Raw genomic sequence first — 24554 nt, 5'->3', positions numbered from 1 at the left:
TTGAGTTGGGATGTTATCCCTGTAAATGTGAGGGTACTGTCCGGGTGCTCTGGCTTCCCATAGTCCAAAAACATGACCAGATGACCACTGGATGTAGACACCAGCAAACAAATGGCTATACAGATATACAAGTTGATTGCATAACAAATTTAGATTGCAGACAGTTGGACAAACAACAGGTATCAGTAATGTTACAGTGACACAACAGTCAGGAAAATGACTCAGATCCTTTCCCAACCTTCCCTCTAAAGCTATGCCAACTTTCAGAACAACAACACAAAAAAACTGCACCTTTGGTCGGTTAAAAATATGCAAAAAACAGCAATAAGTTGCTCAACTTACCCCGGAGATCACCTTAGGTCATATGACCCATGTCACATGACGCTTAAAACACTAGAACCCGCCTCTGATATCTCATTGGTCAACACCTTTCCTCTCTGTGATTTGATTGGTCGAGACGGGACGTAGATGGCTTTGTGTTCATTTATCGAGTGTTTTGGGAGATACTGGGTAGCATTTGGAGTCATGTGTTGTCGCGTTACTTTACTGTAGTCTTTCTCCTTTTTTTTCCTCCGTATTTGTTAAACCTGGTTCAGACACAATGCGGCCTTTGTACGTTGCCGTTATTCTTTTTTGGGCTGCCAGCGGTAAGAGACGACGCTTTTTTTTTCCCGTAGCGTGTTTTCAGTCAGTGAAGGTTGCATGAAACCCGTTAAAGGAGCTAGCATGAGGTGTTATTGCTGCATAGTAGCAGCTGTTGAAACACGTTCCTACCCACTAGTTGATAGCTAGTAATAATGATCATTTGTGTTTTAGTTACTTTTTATGTTGTTAAACTGTAATTCGCACCACAAAGCTTGAGATGTGTTGTTATATCTCAGCTCTTTTGGGTAATAGGCTGAGTTGAAACTGTTATTAACGAGGGGTGTCTATATTCTGTGTTTTATACGGCGGAAAAATGCTATTTTGATACATTGGTTGTGTGTAACTTCAAAAATTACATGTCAAATCCGTGACATTCATTGTTTTATTTTTTGGGGGGGTTATTTGTAGCCACACATGCAAAAGCTGTGCCTTCTCTTCCTGACTTCGGAGACGCTTATCACGTCAAAGGTAAGCTGGATAATGGCAGGTTTCAGTCCTGATGACAGGGATCTGTATCCTTACACTTTAAGGTTTCTCATTGCCATTGCAGGTGTGATCTCTTTGCCCTATGCTGAGATTTTGGAGCCATTTGAGGGCTGGTTTGACCTCGCAGCAAAGTCCAGCCGTATAGACTATTATCATGGTAAGAGAACTACTCAACCTTAGGCAGAAGGCTCTAACAGCTGATTCTGTTTTAAAGGAACGGATGGGCTGAATGGATCCGAACCTGATATCCTGTTGTGTCAGTGAAAAGAAGCCAGATTGCAGCATCATCAAATGTGAACAGGAAGTTAAACAGAAAATGAGAACTTGATCGGCTAACTCATGTGACACACATCACTCTAGGGTTTTTTTTTTTTTTTATTGAACCTGAGTTCAGATTTTTATTTTTCAGACATGTAAAATATAATGACCAAGCATTTTTTTAAGTGTACTTCACAGTCACTTCCAAAAATATGCACACTCTTAATTTTTTCCGATTTTTTTTTTTTTTTTTTTTTTGTCTCACTACAACCACAACCTTCAGTCAGTTTTATTGGCATTTTATGTAATTAAAATTAAACTCTAAAGGATTGCATTTTCAAACCCTTGTAGTGGACATCATGTTTTGGACTGTCGCTCTCTTGTTGTAAAAATCAACAAAATCAATATCTATATCCTTTTCTAAATGTGATTGATAATCTGTGGTCAGATCTGAAAAGTGAGGTTTCTGGTCAATATATCCGAGCTTGACCTACTTTGCAAAAAGAGGAATTGACAAATCAGACTTTTGAAATGCAAAACTGATGGAGAAATAACTCAAAATCTTTAGTTGCATCAAAAGTGGCTTCACGAAGAGTTGACTTTGGGGAATATAAATGTACACCACACTTTTTAGGGAAAGAAAAAGTATCTGTTTTCATTACAATTTTGCACAACCTTTTGCTTAGGCCTGTTGCGATAACAAATTTTCCTGGACGATGAATTGCCCCAGAAATTATTGCGATAAATGATAATGTTTTTGTTTTGAAGTAATATATTCAAGTGATATATTAATGACGGGATAATAATGCAAGGTTGCTCTCTCAAAGGTCAATAATACTTTAATTTAGTAAAGAACGCTTAACACTGGAAGTGGAAGAAATTTTAAACATCTAAAATAAAACGTGGCAACCAAAGCAATAAGTAAAATGGATTGTAAAGTCTCTGTAAACAAACATCCCTTCAAAATACATAAATCATCAGACCAGAAATGATCAAGCTCATTTGAATTTATCCTGCCACTAATTGATTATTAGTGATTATTAGTGATTCATGATTACCAGAGCAGGTTTACTTGTGTTTTGCTCAATCAGATGTAACTCTAAAAACAAAGCGATGTTTTTGACTGTAATGTGAAGAAGTATAAAAGCCTCTTTCCCAACTGAAATGTGAGCCGTAAAATTGCAGCAGGCGGTCAGAAAATGAGGAAGCTAACTCGATCCGTAATGTAAACACAGACCACCGGTGTCGGTTTTGTGGTTTCTGCGTCGCTCTAAGCTTCCCTCTGTGGCTCCCTCTCACCAGGCCAGGTCTCCACTTACCAGCTGGCGGCTCAGCAGAAGTTTGGCGTTTCCTACAAAATCACTCCTGAGACCACAGAGGTGGAGCAAAACGTCATGAAGTGCTTTCAGGTGAACGGCACGAAGGACGAAGCGGTCAAGCCGCAAGCGTCGCTGCCGGACGTGCAGGGCTTCCAGGTACGTCTGCGTACTTCACACGGACCCTAATGACGACATTTCAGGTTATCAGTTGGATCACATTTAAAACTTTTCTTCTTAAGTTAAACTAGCATTCAAATTTGCCAGTGATATAGATGATTAGAACTGTGTAAGCAGCAGCTCTGCTAGGGTCTCTAAAAGGGTCTGATGAAGAAACTAGCATTTTTGTGGATACAGGATGGTTTTTATGGATGATTTTGTATATTTTTTGTAAAGCTTTGACACTTCTGAACTGTGTTATAAACTGCAAAACAGACTTGAATATCTGAAAACATTAATATTTTTACCAGTTTATATTAGCCTGCAGTCTGCTGCTTAACTGTATGTTGCTTTAAGTTTGGTGACAACAGTTTTAAAATATCACTACTGTAATAAGAATAACATGCTGCGCCGCTGTAGTTTACACACCGTGACTGTCCTTGTTTTCACGACCAACAACATGTTCAAACAGCAGAACATGCTGAGGTTGCCTCTGTAGAAAGTTATTGGCGATAGCAAAAATGCTAATCATCCACTTAACTTAGCATTTCATTCCCACCCTGCCATTTTCCTCTGTAGTTCTTGAGGATGGAGTATTACGGCGGCTCGCTGTGCGAAGTCTGGCAGAACGTGACTGATAGAGATTTTTTGGTATTATCATTTTGTTGTTACTTTCAGGTTAAAGTGTTCTCTTGTTTAAACTGTATGTGTGAACTGACCTGGAAGTCACAGCTGCCTGTTATCTTCATGTGAAACAGTTTGACCGAGATTTGAACCGGGCTCAGATCAGGGGCCAGATGTTAAATTGGTTTACGACCTTTGCTTTGTTTAGGTAAAATGTTTTACTACCTTTGCTGTTTTTCCTCTGCTGTCTATCTTGCCTATCCTCCCTCTTTGAAGTTTGAGAATAAAAGACAAGCTGTATCCAAAGAKWRGCAGAACGCTCTGTGAACAGCTCTGAGAAGCAGTTGACAGAGTCTTCTCCTTTTGCTTGCAGAAGTTTAGTCATAAATTCATATACGTTGTCTGTGGTTCTTTTATGTAGGTTCTAGGAAAATACCTATCAGTGACCACTGTGGGCTACAAGAAGAACACCTACACGCTGTGGGTGACGAACGCAGAGAAAAAAGCAGACGGACAGAAAAGCACTTCCATACCCCTTCACTACGAGATGATGGGGTACAACACTCTGCTGGGGTCCCATTATGACAAGTACCTGGTGGACTACAAAGAGTTCAGCACCCATTTTGACCCCATAGTTTTCTCTCTGCCTGAAGGTTTGAGCCGGTGGGTTTAGCGGGAACCTTTTAGAATCATCCGACGACGATAACCGGTTACGTTTTCTTTCTTTTCCATCTAGGGATGACTTGCGGGGGATTCCCAGGTCCAGGAGTAGAGCACCACCTGCTGGCTAACCCGATGAAGGAACTCATCCACACCTCGGCTTCAGGCCACTCTCAGAAGATGTTCGGTCATTTCAAGGAGAAGTTCCAGCGTCAGTATGGCGACGACATGGAGCACGAGAAGAGAGAGCATGCTTTTCTTCACAACCTCAGGTTAAATAGGGAGTCCACGCAGCCTTAAAATGTCTTAAATTCATGCATCAAATATTAAGGCCCTAAAATGTAAGTTAGTCTTAAATACATTAATCACATGTCTTACATTTTGTAGTGGCAGGACTGTTTAAACTTGTATATTCTCATATTTGAAGCATTTTTTTTCTCTGTCAAGCAAAAGTTTGAAACAAGCAATGAAGATGTAGACATCTTCATTGCTTTGTGACATGAGGCGGTTGAGGCTACCGATAACTAGCCGCTAAGGTACATTAGAACATTAGATAAATGTATGTAGCTAGCTATACCTAGCTAGCTATACCTAACTAGCTACATACAAAACAAAAAAAGCTAGCTAGATGCAAAACAGTTAGCTAGGTATAGCTAACTTTTAGCCACAGCTAGATAGAAAAGTTATCTAGCAGTAGCTAGATAGATGCAAAAAGCTAACTTGCTGGATGCAAAAAAAAAAAAACAACTAGCTAAATAGAGGCAAAAAAGTTAACTAGTTAGATGTAGAAAAGATATCAAGATATCTGAAAAACAGCTAAATAGATGCGAAAAGTTAGAGTTAGATACAAATAGGTCTTACCCTGACAAATACTGATTTTTAACCGTTTACAGTGTAAAAAGGTCTCCAGTAATGTGTCCTTGTTGCTGTAGGTATGTCCACTCTAAGAACAGAGCTGGCCTGTCCTTCTCCCTGGCTCTGAACTCGCTGTCGGACCGCACCATGTCGGAGCTAGCAACCATGAGGGGGAGAAAACGAAGCAAGACCCCAAACAAGGGTCTCCCCTTCCCATCCAAGATGTACGAAGGGGTGAAAGTACCCGAGTCTCTAGACTGGAGGCTGTACGGTACGTCTGAGACACTAATCTTTTTCCCTAAGGTCAGATTTGTCAGGACTTTACTTGTTGCTCATCCTGTGTCTGTTTTCAGGTGCTGTGACTCCAGTGAAGGACCAAGCCATCTGCGGCTCCTGCTGGAGCTTTGCCACCACTGGAGCAGTAGAGGGCGCCCTCTTCCTAAAGGTGAGGCAGAATTAAGATGCAGCTTTTAGCATGGCGAGTGACCCCATTCCAGTGTTTTCTACTGATGGGCTAATTTCCTATTCTCTTTGCGGATGCAGATGTTCAGCTCAATGCCTCATCTATTCATGATGCACTTAATTCTGGTGAAGAGAAAAAAACTGGCATTACTTTGATCATTACCTGCATTATGGGCAAATAATAATAATAATAATAAAGATACATTTCAAATAGGGAGCAAAGCTGATCAAGTTATTCAAGTCCTTAGTGACATACAGACTCATTCAACAAATACATTTATTTCAGAAACTCTTATCACTAACAAATTATATAGATCAATTACACACAGATGGATGTTTGAAAGCCTTTATTTTTGTTAATATTGATTATTTTCCACTTTAACATTAGAATATTACATCAAACCTATAAAGAAATGCAGCTTTAATGCTAAGTATGTTTAGTGTCTGCTTTAAAGGCTGTCAATTTTCATAAGATGCCTTTGATTGGACAAATAAACCCCATCATCTAATCATCTAATTTATCGAATTAGAGCAGACCCAGTAAACCTTTTAACATTTTGCCACAAATCTCCATGTATCTTACTGGCATTTTATGTCATAAAGAAACACAGTAGTGTATAAAAAGATCTATTGTTTTCTAAAATTTTTAGGAATAAAAATCTAAAAAGTGTCCCGTACAAACACATTTTGGCGTCTCCAAATAAAATTGTTGAATCAACAACATGAATCTATTAGTGTGGTGAAAACCTGGTGGTGGCAGCATCATGCCTTTCATTATGGGCAGGGAAGTTTATCAGAAGTCGCATCAAATGCGTTGGATAAAGATCCTACACATGCAGTCATAACAGATCAGTTTAGATCATGTGCTAAAATGGCCTAGTTAAAGTCCAGACCTAACTCCATCTGGGAGTCTGTGCTCCGTAAAATCTTATCAGCTCTATTTGCTTAAATAATATATGCAAACTTGCCTCAAATTTTCTTTAGTTTTCATTCAAACTAATTGAGTAATATTAAATTGTGCAATTTTAGTGAGCAAAACTTAAATTAATTTTTTATTTTATTTTATTAAATACAACGTAATTTAACGTAATTCTTTGGCATATCTTGAAAATGACTGTTCAAGTAAAAATTGTATCTTGTCAAATTTTTCGATTTGAAATTTTTGGAAACTCCTCTTTTCCTCCTACTTTACAATCCTGCTCTACTTTGTGAAATGAAATATAAAGTTTTGATGTTTTCGTTGCTGTTGTAAATCGTCTTAAACTGATTAAATGAAGGATGATTTAGGCAGCAGTCGGACCTGACGGTCGGCTTGAAGCGTCGGCTCCCGTCACAGAGAAAGCCGAAGCTCAAAGGCATTCCTTCTCCTGCGTCGCCTAGCAACCGATCCAAACATGGGAACAGTTTATTATGAGATCTGATGGCACCCTGTCGAAGTGAGCAAATTCTTTGACTCCCTCTGGCACGCACGCCGCTCTCCATCACGTCTCGTGGCCCGGGTCCAGTAGAGGAGAAAATGGTTTGCAAGTAATCAAACCTGCTGAACTTTCTCTCTCTTTTTTTTTTTTTTCAAATTTTGAATGTGTTTTATTAGAATTTAATTTAGTTGTTGTTTGTTGGATTTCATTCAGGGGTAATTGGAGTAAAATGCACAGGAATACACATGCACACCACATTTTTCAGATTTTATTTCCAGTTGTTTTCATCAGACTAATCTGTATGAGCTCTGCGTAGGAGCCTGTGTGCGCTTTTCTTTTCAGGACGCTTTAGTTAAGGTCATAAATTACCGACTGGAACACGTTAAAGTCGTTCTGCCGTTTTGTTTCATAGTTCTCCCGTCTATCAGACGTGTCGGGAACAGGGGGGGGCGACAGATGTCAAGATCAATCAGGGAGCTTCTTAGAGTCTGTGCTGCCTAATTGTACTGCAGCGGTGGCAGGAACGCAATGTTCCAGCTCGGAGGGAGAGCCGTGTGTGTGTGTGTGTGTGTGTGTGTGTGTGTGTGTGTGTGTGTGTGTGNTGTGTGTGTGTGTGTGTGTGTGTGTGTGTGTGTGTGTGTGTGTGTGTGTGTGTGTGTGTGTGTGTGTGTGAGTGTGTGTGTGTGTGTGTCGCCAGGGCCCCCAGTGCTCTGGCTTTATACATCTGCCAGGATGTGGCGCTCCTGTAGCTGTAAGCTACTTTTTTACTCTGAATCAAAAATGTTCTACTAGAATATCATCAAACTGAAGAGAATGTGTAGCTTAATGTTCTCTCTCTATTGAAAGAATCAACAATAAATGTGTTTTTAATTTTTAGCATAATCCCTTTTTTCCGCACCCCCCCAAATCGTAGCGGTGAGAACAGGTTGCTGACCTTTGACCCCTGTTCTTCCAGACGGGCTCCCTGCAGGTCCTGTCCCAGCAGATGCTGGTGGACTGCTCCTGGGGCTTCGGCAACAACGGCTGCGACGGCGGGGAGGAGTGGCGGGCGTACGAGTGGATCATGAAACACGGAGGCATCGCCACCACGGAAACCTACGGCGCCTACATGGGAATGGTGAGCCGAACTTCATCACAACTCTGGGGTTTTTAACAGCTGCAGAGGTGTTTCATATCGCCGAAAAACCTCAAACACATTCAGAGGCGTTATAACAAAAAAAAACAAAAAAACCTGATGACTCATTTTCCACTCTAATGAGGTCAGCCATATTTTATTTTCTTCTTCCAAAGTTAGCTTCATTTATTTCTTTCCCTTCCTGAGCAGAACGGATTCTGCCACCTGAACTCGTCGCAGCTCACCGCCCACGTCAAAAGCTACACCAACGTCACGTCAGGCGACGCGGACGCCCTCAGGGTGGCCCTCTTCAAGAACGGCCCGACCGCCGTCAGCATCGATGCCTCGCACCGATCGTTCGTCTTCTACAGCCACGGCGTTTACTACGAACCGGCTTGTGGTGAGCTTTACTTCTCTCCGGACGTCTCTGTTCCCATCTGCAAGCTAACGTTCCACTCCGTTGTCGATTCAGGGAACGCCCCGGACGATTTGGACCACGCCGTGCTCGCGGTGGGATACGGCACGTTGAACGGGGAGCCGTACTGGCTGGTTAAGAACTCTTGGTCCACGTACTGGGGCAACGACGGCTACATCCTGATGTCTACGAAGGACAACAACTGCGGAGTCACTACAGACGCTACATACGTCACTCTGGCCTAGATACTTCCTGTTTGTTGTTGATGTTTACGCTGTTGTCAGTGCCTGGGTCTGAATGACACTTTATGTTTGGTGTGAGAGTCTAAGCAGCCTGAAAGTATTTAGGGGGCACCGATCCACTTTTTTCATTTCCAATCCCAATATCTGAGGTTTACTATCAGAAATACAGAAAAACACTGCTGAATTAACGTAGAACTTTTTTTTTTTAAACACAGACTGAATTACAAATTTATTTGATGACTTTGCACCAGTACAGCACACTTAGGGACACCAATAGTTTACACATTTTTTTTGTTCAGTCAGTGTAATTCGGAGTATAGCAGGCAATGTAAACTGGCAGACAATATGTTGACTGTGCCCATCTTCAGCTATCGTTCCGGACGAGAGGCGGGGTCACCCTGGACAGGTCGCCAGTCTGTCGCTGGGCAACACAGAGACAGACAGGACACACAACCATGCACACACACACTCACACCTAGGGAGAATTTAGAGAGACCAATTAACCTGACAGTCATGTTTTTGGACTGTGGGAGGAAACCGGAGAAAACCCAACCATGCAAACTCCATGCAGAAAGACTCCTTCTTCCTGCAAGGCAACAGCTCTACATCGATTCATGATCTAGAATTTTATTTCAACATCAGAAACGATACAGATAATAATATCGGATCGGTGCATCCCTAAAAATACTGTTTTGCAAAAGTTGCACAAATAATATGTCGTCTTTCTTTTTTGTTTGTTTCAAACAAGTTTATTGCTGGAGGCACTAAGGCACTACACCTTAATTTCAGTTATACAAAATACATTTCATGACACATTTCCACTTGATCGTTACGCATTTGACAAAATCGTGACAATAAAAACGCTGAAACTTCCCCGCTTGCAGTGACATCTCGGCTTCATCTCGGGCTCTAAGGCGTTCTTTCTTCACTTCATTCAGCTGAATGTCAAAACTTTCCACATTCACTAGGCCTGCAGACGTTTCCCACAAACATTCGGTGAAATCACAAGCTTGAAAATTTTGAAAATGGATTTTATGGAATAGAGCAGCGTTCTGCAACCTTTGCAACCCAAAGAGCCGTTCTTACCTGCAGTTTACCTAAATAAAACTTGTTTAGAGCCACAGATGTTACACAACCTTTTGGTAAAAAAGGAAACTTATCATTTCTGAGACATATCTGCCTTATAACCTCAATTTAAGTTTTTAAAGTTTTGAAATAAAGAAAATCAAAAATCTTCAACAAAAACAAAATGGATTAACTTTCCTCTATGAGATGTTATTTGTGGAAAATATTTTGGATATTAATCTACAAAAATTATACTTTCAAATGTCATTCATTTGTGGAAATTCAATCTAATTATTCCATGAGATGAAGAAAACAGCTAAACCTTCGTGTGTCGTAGCTATTAGACACATGCATTTTTGATTTATAATAACTACAAATTCCCATTAATTATATCTGAAAATTGAAAACTTCCCGACATTTCAGAATATTTATTTATACTATTTTCTCTACTGACTGGGCCCATTACCTCATCAATAAATATGAAAACATTACCACATTACTGATTAATATTTTCATATTTATCGATCCTGTGACCCAGTCAGCAAAAAAAATAGTTGCCTAAATAAATTACCAAAAGAAGTTGTAAAACCTTTTATTTTCACTGCCATTGGTATCGCTATAAACACTTCAATATTGTGATGTCATTTAAAGGAATATTGCTCCAACCTAATGTTTATATTCAAAAGGGTTATGTGGTTCTTTATCATTTTATCCAAAGTTAATGTGGGAGTTTCTAGAGAGCCACAGGTTGCAGACCCCTGTAACAAACCAACACGCCTTCACTTCGTAATTATCTTCTACTTTGTGTTGGTCTATCGCAGAAAATCTCAATAACATCCACTAAGATTTGTGGTCGTGTTTTAAGAAAATACAAACAATATAGATGTGCAAGAATCTGTATAAACTTAGTTTTTTTATAGCTGTAGACAATGATTGTTTTAAAAACATTCTTTTGCAGCAGAAATCTGCAGTAAACACTTTTTCTCAACCATTTCATCTGTAAATGCAACTACAGCCTTTCTACTTGTAACTGTTATCAATAGATCATACAACACATCAGAGTAGATTGATTCACACGTGATTACGTTTCACTCATCTGAAACAGCACGTCTACAAAAAATACTAAAGTCAAGCACCTTGATTCATGCTGATCTGTTACATCCCATGATTTCAGTACAAAACTAAATATAAACGTCATACAAAGGCTACAAAGCGCATGATAAAAGGAACTAGTACATGCAAACTAATCTCGGCTGCAACTACTTGGAAAAACAGCATTAAAATACAGCCATCATGCTTCACATTACAACTCAAGAGACATGATACACTTTGGAAAAAGTGTATTGTATGACATGTAAAAATGCTTAAGAACCCTGTCCAGGATTTACAGTCATTTCAGTTCAGTGAAGTTTAAATGCATCAGATTTAAACAAACTAAAGGCCTTAAAGATGGGAAGATGGAAACTCATATGAACGACATATGGTAAAGACAGATAGAAGCAATGCGTAGCAAAACGAAAGCAGACCTTTCAAAGCGAGTTGAAGGGGTTAGTGGTGCAGTCATCATCCGCAGGACCCAACGCCTTTATAGTCTGTACTGCTCTAAGCATGAGAGAGAGTATGGAATATTCCAATGTTAAAAGTGGAGATATGCGATATATCGGCATTAATGTATTGGCCGATGATGGTCACTTTTTATCGTATTGTTTTGATAAGTAAAACTATGGCGATGTTAACAACTAATGTTCATTTCCGTTTTATTCCTATTTATGTTTCATTATCGGCAGGTCATGTTTGGTCATGTGATGAAGCAAAGGATTGTGGGGAGTTTAGCTGAAGCGGAGAAACAACGTCAACATGACGGTCATTTTATAATATCAAAAAGGTAAAGAAATGTATATAATATTGGTAAATATCATTTATCGGCCAGAACAACAATATTAATATCGGACGGTGCATTCTGAGTGAAAAGTCATCCACAAAATGACTTTCTGAAAAATCAATCATTCTACGGCAACAAAGATGGAACAATTTAATGTAGCTGCAGATCTTCCGAGAAATGCCTGTCTGAGGTCAGGCATGAATACATTTAAAACCTCCATAGCCATCGACTCTAACATCTATATTTTAACCAAGCGTTGCCATTTCGTACCAGTATGCTAAAAATTACGCCGTATTAGTTTATTTCACTTGTTGATTTAGTAATTTGATAAATAATTCAGGTAATTACAAAATGTTCAAATCTTTTTAGGGACAGTTTATCATAAGGTAGAGCATGATCCCCTGATCAAATCAAAATAAAAGTTGACCTGCTGAAATGTATTATTTGTAAAATTCATAGATGTCAATTCAGTTCAAAAATACTATATTGACTCCAAAGGGACACTTGGTGGGTATGGATGATGTACGGAGCCCCTACATGCACTTTTTCGTACACATACCAGTCGACACAGGTACGAAATGCCACACCTATAAATTTGCATAGTTGCATCGATAAAGACGCAGGATTTCTGGAACAGTCTAATTTGAACATAAGAGAGCAAACTAGTTAATGAAACTGTGTCACGCAACACGATAACAATCGAAAGCGATGCATCAAACCTGGACATGTTGACAAAATGGTTGTCTGCGATCTTCGGTGAACTGAAGCAAATTGATCCGTTGAAGAAAAGAAATCTTCATAGAGCCAGAAATGCTAGGATATTATATATGTAAATCATATAAATAAGTAATGACAACTGTTAAATGTGTTGTTCATCTGAGGTTGTACTTTCCCAATTGTTGAACCACTTAACTCGGTGTCCTTACACATAAAACCCTAGAGCTGAAAGGTACTTCTGCTTTTCAACGAGACTCTACAGAGTTTATCAGGCCTGTAAGCTGCATTAGTGTTGGACTGGAAGTTTTATATAGACATTTATAAAGGCATACAAATATGCAAAAATGGTCTGCAAACTCCTAAGGTGAGTTATTTTCTACTTCCTCACATCTACAGGACGCTCTTCGTGAGTTCGCTTTGTAAAACTGGGTTAAAGGTGCAAACTGGACGACGGACATACAAAAGTGTGAACTGCAACTATTCCTGACTGCTGGTTCTCACCTGCGTCAGCTTAAACAGTGAGGTTTTCATTGGCCTTGGCAGGAGCGCTGAATGCCTTCTTTGTGTGTGTTTGTGTGTGAACACCTTGTGCTGATTTGGTGTGTGTGAAGCACGTCTGGCTTTCTTGGATAGAGCTCATAATCACACCGTGATTTGCAGTTGCATAGAAGATGGTTGAGTGTGTTAGATGTCGGAGCTTTGAGGCAGTGAAACGTTTGGTTGACAGAATCGGCTCATCTCTGCTGCACACACTCGAGTTCTGGCTCGCTAGATGTTGCAGCTGCTCTCTGGTGGATCGAAGTCTTCGTACGGCTCAAGGTTTTCCAAAATGGGAGCCATCCTGCCAGACATAAAAAACAAAATACAAACATAAAGATTTCTAACAGTACCTTCAATCATATAAATGTAACTTTTATTGGGATTTTATTGGATATATCTAAACGAAGCTAGCCTGGTAAAAAACACTGAAGAAGACAAGAAATTAATTGTGCAATTTATTTATTTCAAGGTCAGTTTAATTAACATAATTTTTTAAAATGATTTAAAAATATAATTTTTACTAATGTTTTTTAACTACTTATTTCATATTATTTCAGCAACCAAAACAGATTTAGTTTTAAATGTAACAGTTATGTATCAACAGTTAGCCCACCCTACTCAAACATATGTGAAAAATCACTTAATTATTAAAACAATGCGATTCATGTTGGTGCTCTTATTTTGAAATGTAACTGGACTTAGCAGGGGGGAGGAGACAGGCTAACACAATCTGCCTGCCCTTAGATTATCTAACTTTGGTTCTGCCCAAAAGTTCTAAGAAAAGCCTGCCGTATCAAATGTGATACAAAGGATAACTCATGAAATAAATGATATGGCAAAAAAAATAAATAATTAGATTTTGCTTCAAGGCTTCATGAGGCTTCCTAGTTGTAAAAAAAATAAAATAAAATAAAATAAATTCCAGCTCTCCACAGGAAGCTGTGGAGAGCTGGACATGGGAGCTCAGTCCTGAGGAACTAGTATCGCTGTGTGGTATAGATCGATCTCTGCACCTGGATCATGGCAGCTGATAGGATGACTCTTTAGAGGGCAGGTAAAGCTGCACAGAGAACTGAAATTGAACAGAAATGGTCTCTTAGACTAAATTCAGCATTTGAAGAGCCTCACCAGGCCGCTGCAGGACGACAACAGCAGTTGGGTTTCTTCTGCAGCTTTGTGAGATGTCTCATCACATGGGGTACCACAGTTTTGTCAAATACTGGTATTTCTAAATTATTTATAGACAATATATCCCTTTCAAAATATCTTTTATGAAGCTTGTTTAAAATAGCGCTACTCTGTTTTGGTATCTTATATGGGCTGATATTGAGATCCTTACTTTCAAATTCAGCCCAGATTTTTTCAAACAGCCGATTAGAGTTTTCCTTTAGGCGGTCATCGGACAATTCTGTTTGAGACATGCATTGTCTCATCCAGGATTTTCTGGACAAGCAATTTCAGAGCATGGTTTTTGCTGACTGGTTTCCCTGCCTTCTTTTTTTGTTTTTTTGAGGACTTTCTTAAGTTTGTTATCTTTTTCTTAAACCATGAGCAACATCCTTTGCAGATGCTATGGAACTTGGTGGGTTCAGGTTCAGCAAAGTAGTTTTTTAAAACACTCCACAAGTTACTGGGTCATATACAGCTAAAAGAAAGAAACTCTTTCGATTTGCAATTAACTTTTTTAGTTAGCCTGTGAAAAATCTTTGAAACACTATCCTCGTTCTCTGGGGACACAGACACAAACTGTCCTTGACTTGCACTCCAGACTTTATCAAAATAGTATTGTTGCATGGATTCAATAATCTCTGGAAGACAGCGTACAGTAGATTTTTTAAACGCTAAATTGATCAAACTTTCAATTAATCCAAGTACAGAGGTTTTAACTCTTTTTTCCTCTGCAATACCTGCCTTGATAATCAAATACTGCTTGTTAAACGCATCTTTCTCTTCCACCAACATTCCTCTTCTGTTGCGGAAGAGGAATGTCTAACCACATTCACCTGGTTAGACGTTCCAGAATATGAGTCAGAATCTGAATCCGAGCTGCTTTCCACGACTGAATAATAACTTGTTTGCCAAAAAGGTATCCAAACAGGTTCCCAAGCCTCGTCATCCGTTGTGTCACCACCAGCACCTGGATCATCTGAATAGACTCTCCAATGCTGTTGTGAAAGTTCTTTCTCTAAAATAATTGGCAAACTGGCACCCATTCTTCAGAAAAATCCTCCGGGTTTCATTTGCCAAAAAAACTGGACTGCTCTCTGGTGTCCCTAACTCAGAAGGAGTATCAGCGAAATCCTCTTCAGTGGGGAAAAAGCCAAGATCGAGATTAGAATCGAGCAGAATAGCGTTGGAAGGTCGATGGCTAGGCTAACATGCAGCAGTGCAACAGGTTTTATTTACAGGGAGTAGATCTTTATCTAGCCGCAGTACCTGGCATCCCAGTTCTCTACGTCCTCCAGCGTGTCTGGCAGAGGTCGGTCAGCAGTTTCAGGCAGCGCCAAGGCCAGAATTGCTCCCAGAAGCGGGGAAGTGCCAAAGATGATGAGCGGCATGACAGGGTTGTGGTTGTGCAGCATGATTATAATGGGTGCCAATACGCCCCCCATCCTCGCAAACATGCTGGACACACCTATTCCTGTTTGCCTGCAGATACACCAAGTGAAGAAGCTGCAAGACTGCATGTGTGAGGAAACCTTAAACTGCTTGGCAGAAAACATAGAAGTCCTACCTTACCACAGTAGGGAAAATCTCAGCAGTGTACACATAGATGACAGCAAATGAGGCCGTAATACCAAACTTCCCAACCATAGCAAGTCCAGTCAGGACATTGGGATGATCTACAGACAAAGAAAAATGTTGACATTTTAGAGAGCAGAGTTTATATGTATTTGTAGTTTATGGATGGGATTGTTGGCCGGATGGACCAATGGATGAGATTAGTGATTGGTTAGTGATTGGTTGGAGAAACAACAAACCAACCACCATCTATCTATCCACCAACGATGTAATGGTGGATAAATAGATGGGTTATTTGGTTGGTTGGACAGGTGGACGGACAGATGTATGGAAAGACTAATGATGGATTGATGGACTGGTTGATTGGACAAACGGATGGAAGGGTGGATGAATTAGTTGGACGGATGAATGGACAAATGGATGAACAGATTGCTTTGTTGGACAGATAGACAGTCAGACTGACTTGCTAGTTGGATAGACAAATTAATTGGTGGGATGGATGAATTCATCTTTTCACATCTTCTTTTTTACATCTTTATCTATATTTGGAAGATAACTAAGTCAAATTTCAAACTTTTCCAGACTGTGTAGGAACCCCTTTGCATGATCTTGCAAAGCGCATATGATTTTTAAGAGATTCCATAACACTGCAACCAATCCCTGGTCTCCACCCTCGATACCTGCAGGGACGGCGAGCATCAACAAGCAGGCAAGACCCCCAATCGCCAGGAAGCCACTCTGGGAGAGGCGTCGGCTGAAGGGCAGGACGACGAGGACCAGGGAGCGAGCGGGGATCTCAACCAACCCAAACACAAACTGGGTCAGGTAGAGGTCCGTCCCCAACCGAGACACACCCAGAGACAGCCCATAGTACACTAGCACGTTCACAAACCTGTGATTGCAAACAAAGAGGAATCAAGAAAGATCTAGAAATAACGTTGAGGAATGCTGAAAAAGGCCGACAGAACATACCAGATGTAGAACAAAATAATGGTTCTCTTTCTCATCTGTGGTGTCTGGATTAGATCCATAGCTGAGTGACTTCGCTTTGAGCCGCCTAAAAACTCCCACTTTTCAGTCTGATGTGTAAATGAACATGACACACAAGCAAATAAAAAACTTGTTGGTACAAAATCACTTCAACACAAGTTTTACCATACAAATTTTACACAAACAAGCAGGAGTAGTCTTCAGCTGAAAGCAAAGCAAAGAACTCAATACAAATGGATGAAGATCCTCTGCAGTCGAGGAAATGCAACGTTCTATAACCACTAAGTAAGTTATCTAACCTTAATGCAACTCTGAGTGTTTTACACTTAATGAACGTTGAACATAAAAGACCCATAAACGAACAACATGTTAAGTCCTCAGCACTAAAAGGCCAGTCCAAACATCATCAGAGAAGAAATACAGTATCTGGTATCTCCAAGCCTTTCAGACTTGGACTGGTCCTCTTCCACTGTGTGTTTACATCCAATTTCTGGGAAAAAAAAAGTTTTTGAAAATGCATTTTCTTTGGTTGACCTTGAATCTGTGGATGGAGGGATAGACTGGAGGGCAGAGCGGCAGCAGCTGGATTAATTGAACAGACAGATGAAACTGTGAATTATGGGAAATTCCCCTACATTTTGGACTGGCATCTTTTTACTTTACACCAGGGGTGTAAAACTCCAGTCCTGAAGGGCCGCTGTCCTGCAGTTTTTAGATGTGCCACAGGTACAAAACACCTGAATCAAATGGCTTAATTACCTCCTCAGTTCTCCAGAGCCTTGCTAATGACCTAATTATTCTATTCAGGTGTGGTGCAGCAGAGGCACTTCTAAAAGTTGCAGGACACCGGCCCTCGAGGACTGGAGTTTGACACCCCTGCTTTACACTATCTGGTTGGATGGAAGAACGGACTGGTTGGTTGTATGTGTAGATGGATGATCCGATGAATGGTCAAATGGTTGGACTGGTCAATTGAACCAACAGACTGATACAATTATGGACAGATGGAAGGACGAATGAGACGAACGCACACCTGGACAGCGGGAGGTAAGACCCGGCCATTAACTAACGCCGCTTTGCGGAGGAGTGCGATGGCTTCCTCTCTCCTGTCGTTGGCCAGTAGCCACCGGGCAGACTGGGGCAGAACCCTGATGGAGGACACAGCAGATATAAGGGGAGAGGAGGAACTCAGCGCCACACAGAGGCCATTCATTGTATAGCACGAACACGCATAGATCCAATTTTCCGGTTGAACCTCCCACCGTATGTAGAAGATGAGCAGGAAGCCTGGGGCTGATATAGCGAGCTGCAGCTTTCTCCAGTCTCGTATCAGGTAGGCCACCCCTGCAAGCAGCATGTATCCCAGGCCGAAGGTGTAGTCCGTGATGATGCCCGCCAGCATGCGTCTCTTGGTACACGTCCACTCAGTACCTGGCGTTTTGGGAGAGAAGAGGACAAGAGAGGAAATGAGGAACCATTGATAATGGGCTTGACTGAGGCTTGGAGCTGTGAGGTGGAGGATAAAGTGTCAAGGGTTACAAAGAAAACAATTGATATTTAATAAAATAAAAAAACCATACAATTAATTGCAATAGGAGAGAAAAAAAATAGTAAGAAAAAATATTTTATGTCGCAAAGGAAATATGGTTCTCCATTGAACCTTGTTTGCTCTAGCTCCAGTTTTTAACTCTACGGCTCAAACTCTAACTGTAGATTTGGGCAAGTTTAGACAAGCAGCTATTTTCTGGTACAGACTGATATAACATACATCCACCTTAAGAGAATAGAAATATACGCAATGTCACATCTATGGCAGGGAAACAGGAAGTCGGAGGTTATAACTTAAATGTTCATAGTTCACCTTGTCTTGTTCGTCTTTGAGTGTGATCGTTTAGTTCATACCAAGAACAAAAGCGTTGATGATGACTCCAGATATGGTGGTCCCAACTGCGAAGCGTAGAATCACGTAGACTGGGAAGTTGGGCGCAAAAGCTACAGCGACTCCAAACACAGTCTGCAGGGCGATGGACAGCAGCAGGACCAAACGTCGGCCGTACCTTTCACAAAGAGAGCACTCTTAGATAGAGACGGTCTGTCACATAAAACCCCAAGATAACTGAAGATGTAGTTTTTAGGGTTCATGTTAAATTTTCAGCCCTGATAACACATTTAAATGTTGAACCAGAGACATCTTCCAAAATAAGGCAGCCTAACCAAAGCCTGTCTTTATAAAATATAGCCTACAACACATTCTTGGTTGCAGATGTTCAGCATGTGAATGTCTTCTGGTAACGTGGCTTAGACTGTGTCATAATATTTAAATTTTCCTCTCTAAAGGTTTTTTCTATTGCTTCATATTGATACTGTAAGTGACTTGTAAAGTGGCTTCTAATTTTATGTTTGGGATTTACCTCCTGATGTTTTCTGAGTTTCCTTCCTCATAATTTATTCACCTTTTCTCCATGTTTCCAATAATCTTGTTTAAAGTATAAAAGTTTTTCTCTTTTCTTTTTTTGATGACTTGTATTTCAGTAAGAAACTGGCCGTTACGGGCAGCTTGGTATCTTATCATTCTCTGTGGCCTGACCTCCTGGCCCCTAATCTTGACAGCTTGCTCCATTAAATCTTCTTTATTATAACAAGATTTTCATTCCACATCAGCATTTTCATTTCTGACTCACAAAATGGTCACTGTGGTTTCTTGCTGTGGTTGTTTTTTTTCTTTTTTCTTTTCACTTAATGAACAACCCAAGGTTTACGAACAAGCAGCAAGCTTCCATCCTACAGGTAAAGCTTTATGGCAGGGATTAGCTAAACTGTAGCTGGGACTGGTTCAGACATTGTTCTATGCAGAACATCTTCATTCTCACGTTGCTCAGTTTTTTTCACAAAAGTATTTTTATTAAATATGTTATAAATTTACAATTCATAAACCCAACACGTTAAGTATTACGTTAGCATACTAAATATTTAGCCCCAAAACAAATAATTAGTAAGCAAACTAAACATTTAGTTTGAGACAAAATATTTAATTGGCTAGAAAACAAACTAATTAATTAGTAAGTTTGTAAACTGTTAGCTAGCTCAGACCTAACTGAATATTTAGCTAACCCAGAGCTAAATATTTTTGTTTGTGGCTAAATAGTTAGCTTGCTCACAAATTTATGGGGGAAAATATTTGGCTTGTTAGCTAAATGACAACCTAAATATGTTATTTCAGCACTTCTCGCTAATTATTAGCTAATGATATTTAGCTTGTTAGCTAAATATTTAGTTTGGTAGCTAAATATTCAGCATGTCCTATATTATTTAATTTAGCTCAGTAATTAGCTAAACTTGTTACTTTACTTACTAACTAAATATTTAGCTGCACAGCAAAACATTTTGGTCAGAGCCAGATAAAAAGCTAAGTCCTGCTGTCTGTAGCTGCCTTCAACCAGCCTAATTAATGTCAATGCACAACAGGATTCCTTATCAGAAGAGTTGGACCCAAGAGCTGAACTTTTAAGGTGCATTCAGGGACAATTTGTACACCGGATTGTGTATATATCACAACAACTCCAAAGTGACGTAAGCATTTTTTTTTTTAAATCCTCAATTATCAAGGCTGATTGATTAATAACATCGGTCATTTTCAGGTGGTTCTATTGTATAATTTATCCAGGATTTGGCTTTATCAGATTATTTTTAATTCCCTTAAAATAATTAAAAGAGAGCTTCTGACAGTTCTACACTAACAACTCTTTCCAGGTCTAAGACCTAATAAATCAAAGAAACGACACTGCTGAATAAAGTAAACATGTATATTTTTTTGTTTGTTTCTCTTGATCGAGGCGTGCTGAACTGTGCCTTTAAATCCGAGGCACCTGCTTTTACACTCTCCTGAATTATGTTTTGTTTTTGCTGGAGAAGGACACTACCATTTCTGAGAAGATGTCATACATCTGAAACAAATTCCACCTCACAGCAGAGGTCACCAGTTTGAGTCAAACCTCCCTGTGTATTTTTAACTCTTGAACTAACTCGCCGCGGTTTGTCAGCTGCCCTACTTACACAAAACAACCACATGCCAGCAGGACTCCTCCAGCGGCACCCGCCCCTTTAACCACGCTTTGATGCCGAAGATCAGCCTGGATCGGCCGAGTCTGGCGTCTCGTCTCAAAGTCCGAGATTCGAGCCTTACCTGTCAGCCATGGCTCCGAACAGCACAGACCCCACCAACAGGCCGAACATGTAGATGGACGATCCGAGGCTGTTCAGTCCAGCTTTGCTGCACACCAGGTCCCACTGGGAGGAGAAGAAAGGAAATAGTTAAAAGTTGTTACTGAATCCTATTTGTTCTGTCATTTATAGATGAGTTTCTCCAGGTGGGACGCAGGTTTTACTTGTTTGACATTTTCACCTCGTACCATATTCATACTGAAGTCAAGGTGCTAAAACAAATGTTTGTTTTTTTATTTTTAATCAAGCCTCTTTCTTTTTAACTTATTGAGCTTTTCTGCATCTGTGATTTTTCAGATTTTATGCAGAAAGACGAGACACACCCAAACAGATTAAAACACATCTGAAAGGAGATGAAAGATGCCGCACAAGGAATGAAAAATGTAAATGTGTCAACAGTTAGAGCCAAAAGCATCTACTGTGTAGAAAACACCAGTTAGGTGTTTAAAAAAAAACACACAAAAAAAACAAGCAGGAGAGAGCCAAAACAACCACAATGTGCTAAATGTTACAAACTATTTGTAGCAGACCCGTATGGAAGCAAAGAAAAAAAAAAACCCAAAAAAACCAACCACAAATCATATCTGTGTGGTTTGTGGTTGTTTGGTCTGTCAGGAAGTCTGTTGCATGTTGTGTGTAAGTGTGTGTGTCAGAATCACACACAATAGTGTTTTTTTTCTCCCCCTATATACTTGCTCATATTGTGGTCAACTCTTTAATTAGATCTATAATAAATGCTTAGCAGTGGCGGTTTTCGGTGTGGCTCCATCAGCAGCTGCTTTAGGAACAAGTTTCCTTTTGGTTATTTGCAAACCCGTTCCATAGGGAGTTGATAAACCCTCTGGAGGTGAACGATGCAAAGACTTATTCACTCTCAGATCGCTCGACAACAACGTCTGCACAACATAAATGTCATCATCTGCTGGTACGCTCACAACTGGAGACAAACAAGGGAACTGAGCCTGTAATTGGGTGCGTTTATGTTTGCGTTATTCAAAATGTTTACTATTACTAATAAAAAAATAAAAAAACTAGTTTCAGCTAACAAATAAATACAAACACTAAAGTGTTGTAGGATATTTCGGCCCCCATGAAATCTTTTTTAATATTTTCCAAATTCCACTTTTTCCGTTCAAATTTTTCTGAATTCCTCTTTTTTCCATTTTATCCATACTCACTAACCCAAAAAGTATGAAGTATGAGGTAAGAATAAAAAAAAAATGAACAAACCAATATCTAAAGGCCAACATTTACTATTTATTCTGTTTCACAAATATAACAGACCACTGTGGTTCAACAGAACATTTGTTTTATAAGGTGTTAAAATGTGTTTCCCCTCAGTCCCTTCTAACAGATAGCCTCCCCTTTCAGCCAATATCAGCTAATTCTGTGAAACTCCGCGGTTTATTGTGGATCTCATTTTGTTTGCTAAATACCGAGATCGCATCCGTTGTTTCTGCATCGTGGAACTCACGAGGCCCTATAAGTGGAAATGGACTCATACCAACACAAACTGTTTTGGGACCAGTTTATGTTGACTAAGCAACTCATATCCGCCGTCACCGGTGGCCATGCTAACTAGCCTGAGCATCAGGAAGAAGCTGTGGAGTAACAGCTAGAGATCAAGATGAGAGGAGAAGAGGCAGCGTATACAACCATGATTGACAGTGCTAAGACCCTCCTCTGATTGGTTGTTGCTAGCTAGCAGAGGCGCTTAATTTTTTTCATAGTTTATCTGTCTCATACAATACTGTCACAACATAATGACTGTACAATTTTTTTTATTTTATTATTTGTTTTATTTTTTTAACAAAAGTTTTGCACCTGGCTGCTGCAGAAGGTTTGTGCTGATGGGCCCCTTTGGGATCATCCGGGACATCAGTCACGCAGGAACCGCCACTGCTTGTTAGGCAATGTGGTCTATTTTATTACAAATATATCTTTAAACAAAACTTATGAATTTATTCTTGAGCTGAGCTCTTATTTCCGCATCGCATCATCCTCCGGTACCTCGGTGACAGTGGTGCTGTGGAAAACCTCCGTGCTGTAGACCCAGCCGTGGCCGCACGGGTCGCGCTCCGTCCGGTTGCCCTGCAGCCGCAGCATCACCTCGGTGGAGAAGCAGGAGGAGTCCGAGAGGGTGACGTTCTCTGCGGGGAGCGAAGTCTGATTCCCCGCTCCTGAGCTGGAGCTTTCCCGGCAGCGGTAGGGCGGCGTGGCCCCGGTGAAGATGCTCACCATCATGTGGAAGGCGAGAAGGATCTGAGGCAAACAAATCCAGATGTACAAGATCTTCTGATATTTGCCAAAGCCGCCGATGGCAGCGAGGATCTGGTCGAAATTCATAGGGCGGGAATTTATGGGGATCTACAGGTCAGCGTGGAAGAGTGGCTCCTCTGCAGCACCAGGCAGTGAATCAGACCAGGACGTAAACAAGGTGTATCTTCTCCTCCATGTGCAGCAGAAAAATAAACTATCTGAATTAATTCCAGTCCGAGGTCATCTTCTCACCTCCGTGCCTCCACCAGCGAGGCGCTTTACGCATTCCAAACGCCGAGTTCTCCTGACCCACGGGTGAAAACCAAACCTTTCATCAAAGTCTCTCTCTCTCTCTCTCTCTCTCTCTCTCTCTCTCTCTCTCTCTCTCTCTCTCTCTCTCTCTCTCTCTCTCTTCGCATCACATAATGGAAGGAGGAGCGCGTGCAGGTTTACCAGCCGGAGGTAAACCGGGAAACCGGATGCAATTAACGGTCCACAATGATTGGCACTGTTGTTGTAAGAAGTGGGAGAGGACGCGCATCCCTCAGAAGCCCCTGTGAGCTTCTGGTTTCCCACTCGAGGCGGAATTTGGGGAGAAAAACGCCGGGGGTGGTGTGACGTATGCGCTGCTTACTGTACAGGGCAGGGCCATGTGTGCAAAATCCTGGACAACACGCATATGTGTGGATTTTAAAGGCACGTTTATTACATAATATTCAATATGTTGGTTTTCTGACTCGTGACGCACAGGACGCGTCCTAATTCATAATTTAATGGCGTAATTATCGTTTTATAAGCATCTCATTTGCATAAATTGGTCGTAGAGCACGTGCCTTCGGCTCACACCAGCTCTCTGCTGCCATCTACTGTCTGATCAGGTGGTGGAAGATTTAATGTAAACTTGGGGTGTTTTTGTTAAACCGAAACTGACATAATTAAAAACGAGAAGAAAAAAAACAAAAACAAAAACAAAAAAAAACAAATGTGAACATTTTACATAATTTTTTTTTTTTAATAAATCTTTTAAATTAATTAAAAAATATTTGTATTAATTAAAAAATTAATAAAAAAATAAAGAGACATAAATACATCTATAAGTAAAAGAGAACATTTAAAAATGCTTTTAAAAACAGTAAAATTTAACTTGTGTGCTTAAATGTATAATTTGTTGAAACTAAATTGAAAAGATTAATATGAAGTTGAAAACAACAATAACTGTTATGAGCATTTCTTGTTATGATACTGTGTAAATACACGCCAATGTAAATAAAAATGCTGTGACCTGTCAGGAGAGCTAATCAGTGATGCAGAATGAGAAATGGCTGTTATAGAAGGTCTGAGTTACCCGATACTCACCGAAGCACATCGACTGATTACTGGTTTGGGTCACTGAATGCAGAAAAACAAGAACATGAATTCTGAATAACATTTTAAGTCACAGCACTAGAAGTAGACAAAAGTAGACAGCAACCCAGCTAAGTATT

The 24554-nt window shown here is 40.3% G+C and overlaps 2 protein-coding genes across 4 annotated transcripts; one reads left to right on the top strand and one right to left on the bottom strand.

The window, feature by feature from the left end:
- Positions 1–472: 472 nt before the first annotated feature.
- On the top strand, positions 473–8840 carry LOC103472090 (digestive cysteine proteinase 2). 2 transcript variants are annotated; one of them, XM_008421470.2, is made up of 12 exons: positions 474–647; positions 1054–1113; positions 1196–1288; positions 2692–2864; positions 3444–3494; positions 3931–4141; positions 4225–4420; positions 5081–5274; positions 5357–5448; positions 7839–8000; positions 8208–8397; positions 8470–8840. In XM_008421470.2, the coding sequence occupies exons 1-12, from the start codon at positions 602–604 to the stop codon at positions 8655–8657; spliced, it is 1656 nt and encodes a 551-aa protein (XP_008419692.1). In that variant the 5' UTR covers positions 474–601; the 3' UTR covers positions 8658–8840. The 2 variants fall into 2 exon arrangements, with proteins under 2 accessions (XP_017162780.1, XP_008419692.1); XM_017307291.1 differs by lacking the exon at positions 3444–3494 and having other exon boundaries at positions 473–647; positions 3910–4141.
- A 3764-nt stretch (positions 8841–12604) lies between these two features.
- On the bottom strand, positions 12605–24033 carry LOC103472089 (solute carrier family 22 member 13). Of its 2 annotated transcripts, none has more exons than XR_534805.2 (10): positions 22822–24033; positions 20774–20877; positions 18493–18647; positions 17853–18021; positions 17624–17738; positions 16573–16679; positions 16281–16492; positions 15598–15701; positions 15295–15507; positions 12605–13159 (listed from the first exon to the last, which is right to left on the bottom strand). XR_534805.2 is itself a non-coding variant. In XM_008421468.2 (10 exons), the coding sequence occupies exons 1-10, from the start codon at positions 23155–23157 to the stop codon at positions 13087–13089; spliced, it is 1593 nt and encodes a 530-aa protein (XP_008419690.1). In that variant the 5' UTR covers positions 23158–24032; the 3' UTR covers positions 12605–13086. The 2 variants fall into 2 exon arrangements, 1 of the variants encoding a protein (XP_008419690.1); XM_008421468.2 differs by having other exon boundaries at positions 15593–15701; positions 22822–24032.
- Between the last annotated feature and the right edge of the window lie 521 nt (positions 24034–24554).

This window comes from Poecilia reticulata, linkage group LG11, assembly GCF_000633615.1.
Source record: "Poecilia reticulata strain Guanapo linkage group LG11, Guppy_female_1.0+MT, whole genome shotgun sequence".
NCBI lineage: Eukaryota > Metazoa > Chordata > Actinopteri > Cyprinodontiformes > Poeciliidae > Poecilia > Poecilia reticulata.
This window is presented reverse-complemented; position numbering and strand designations above follow the sequence as displayed.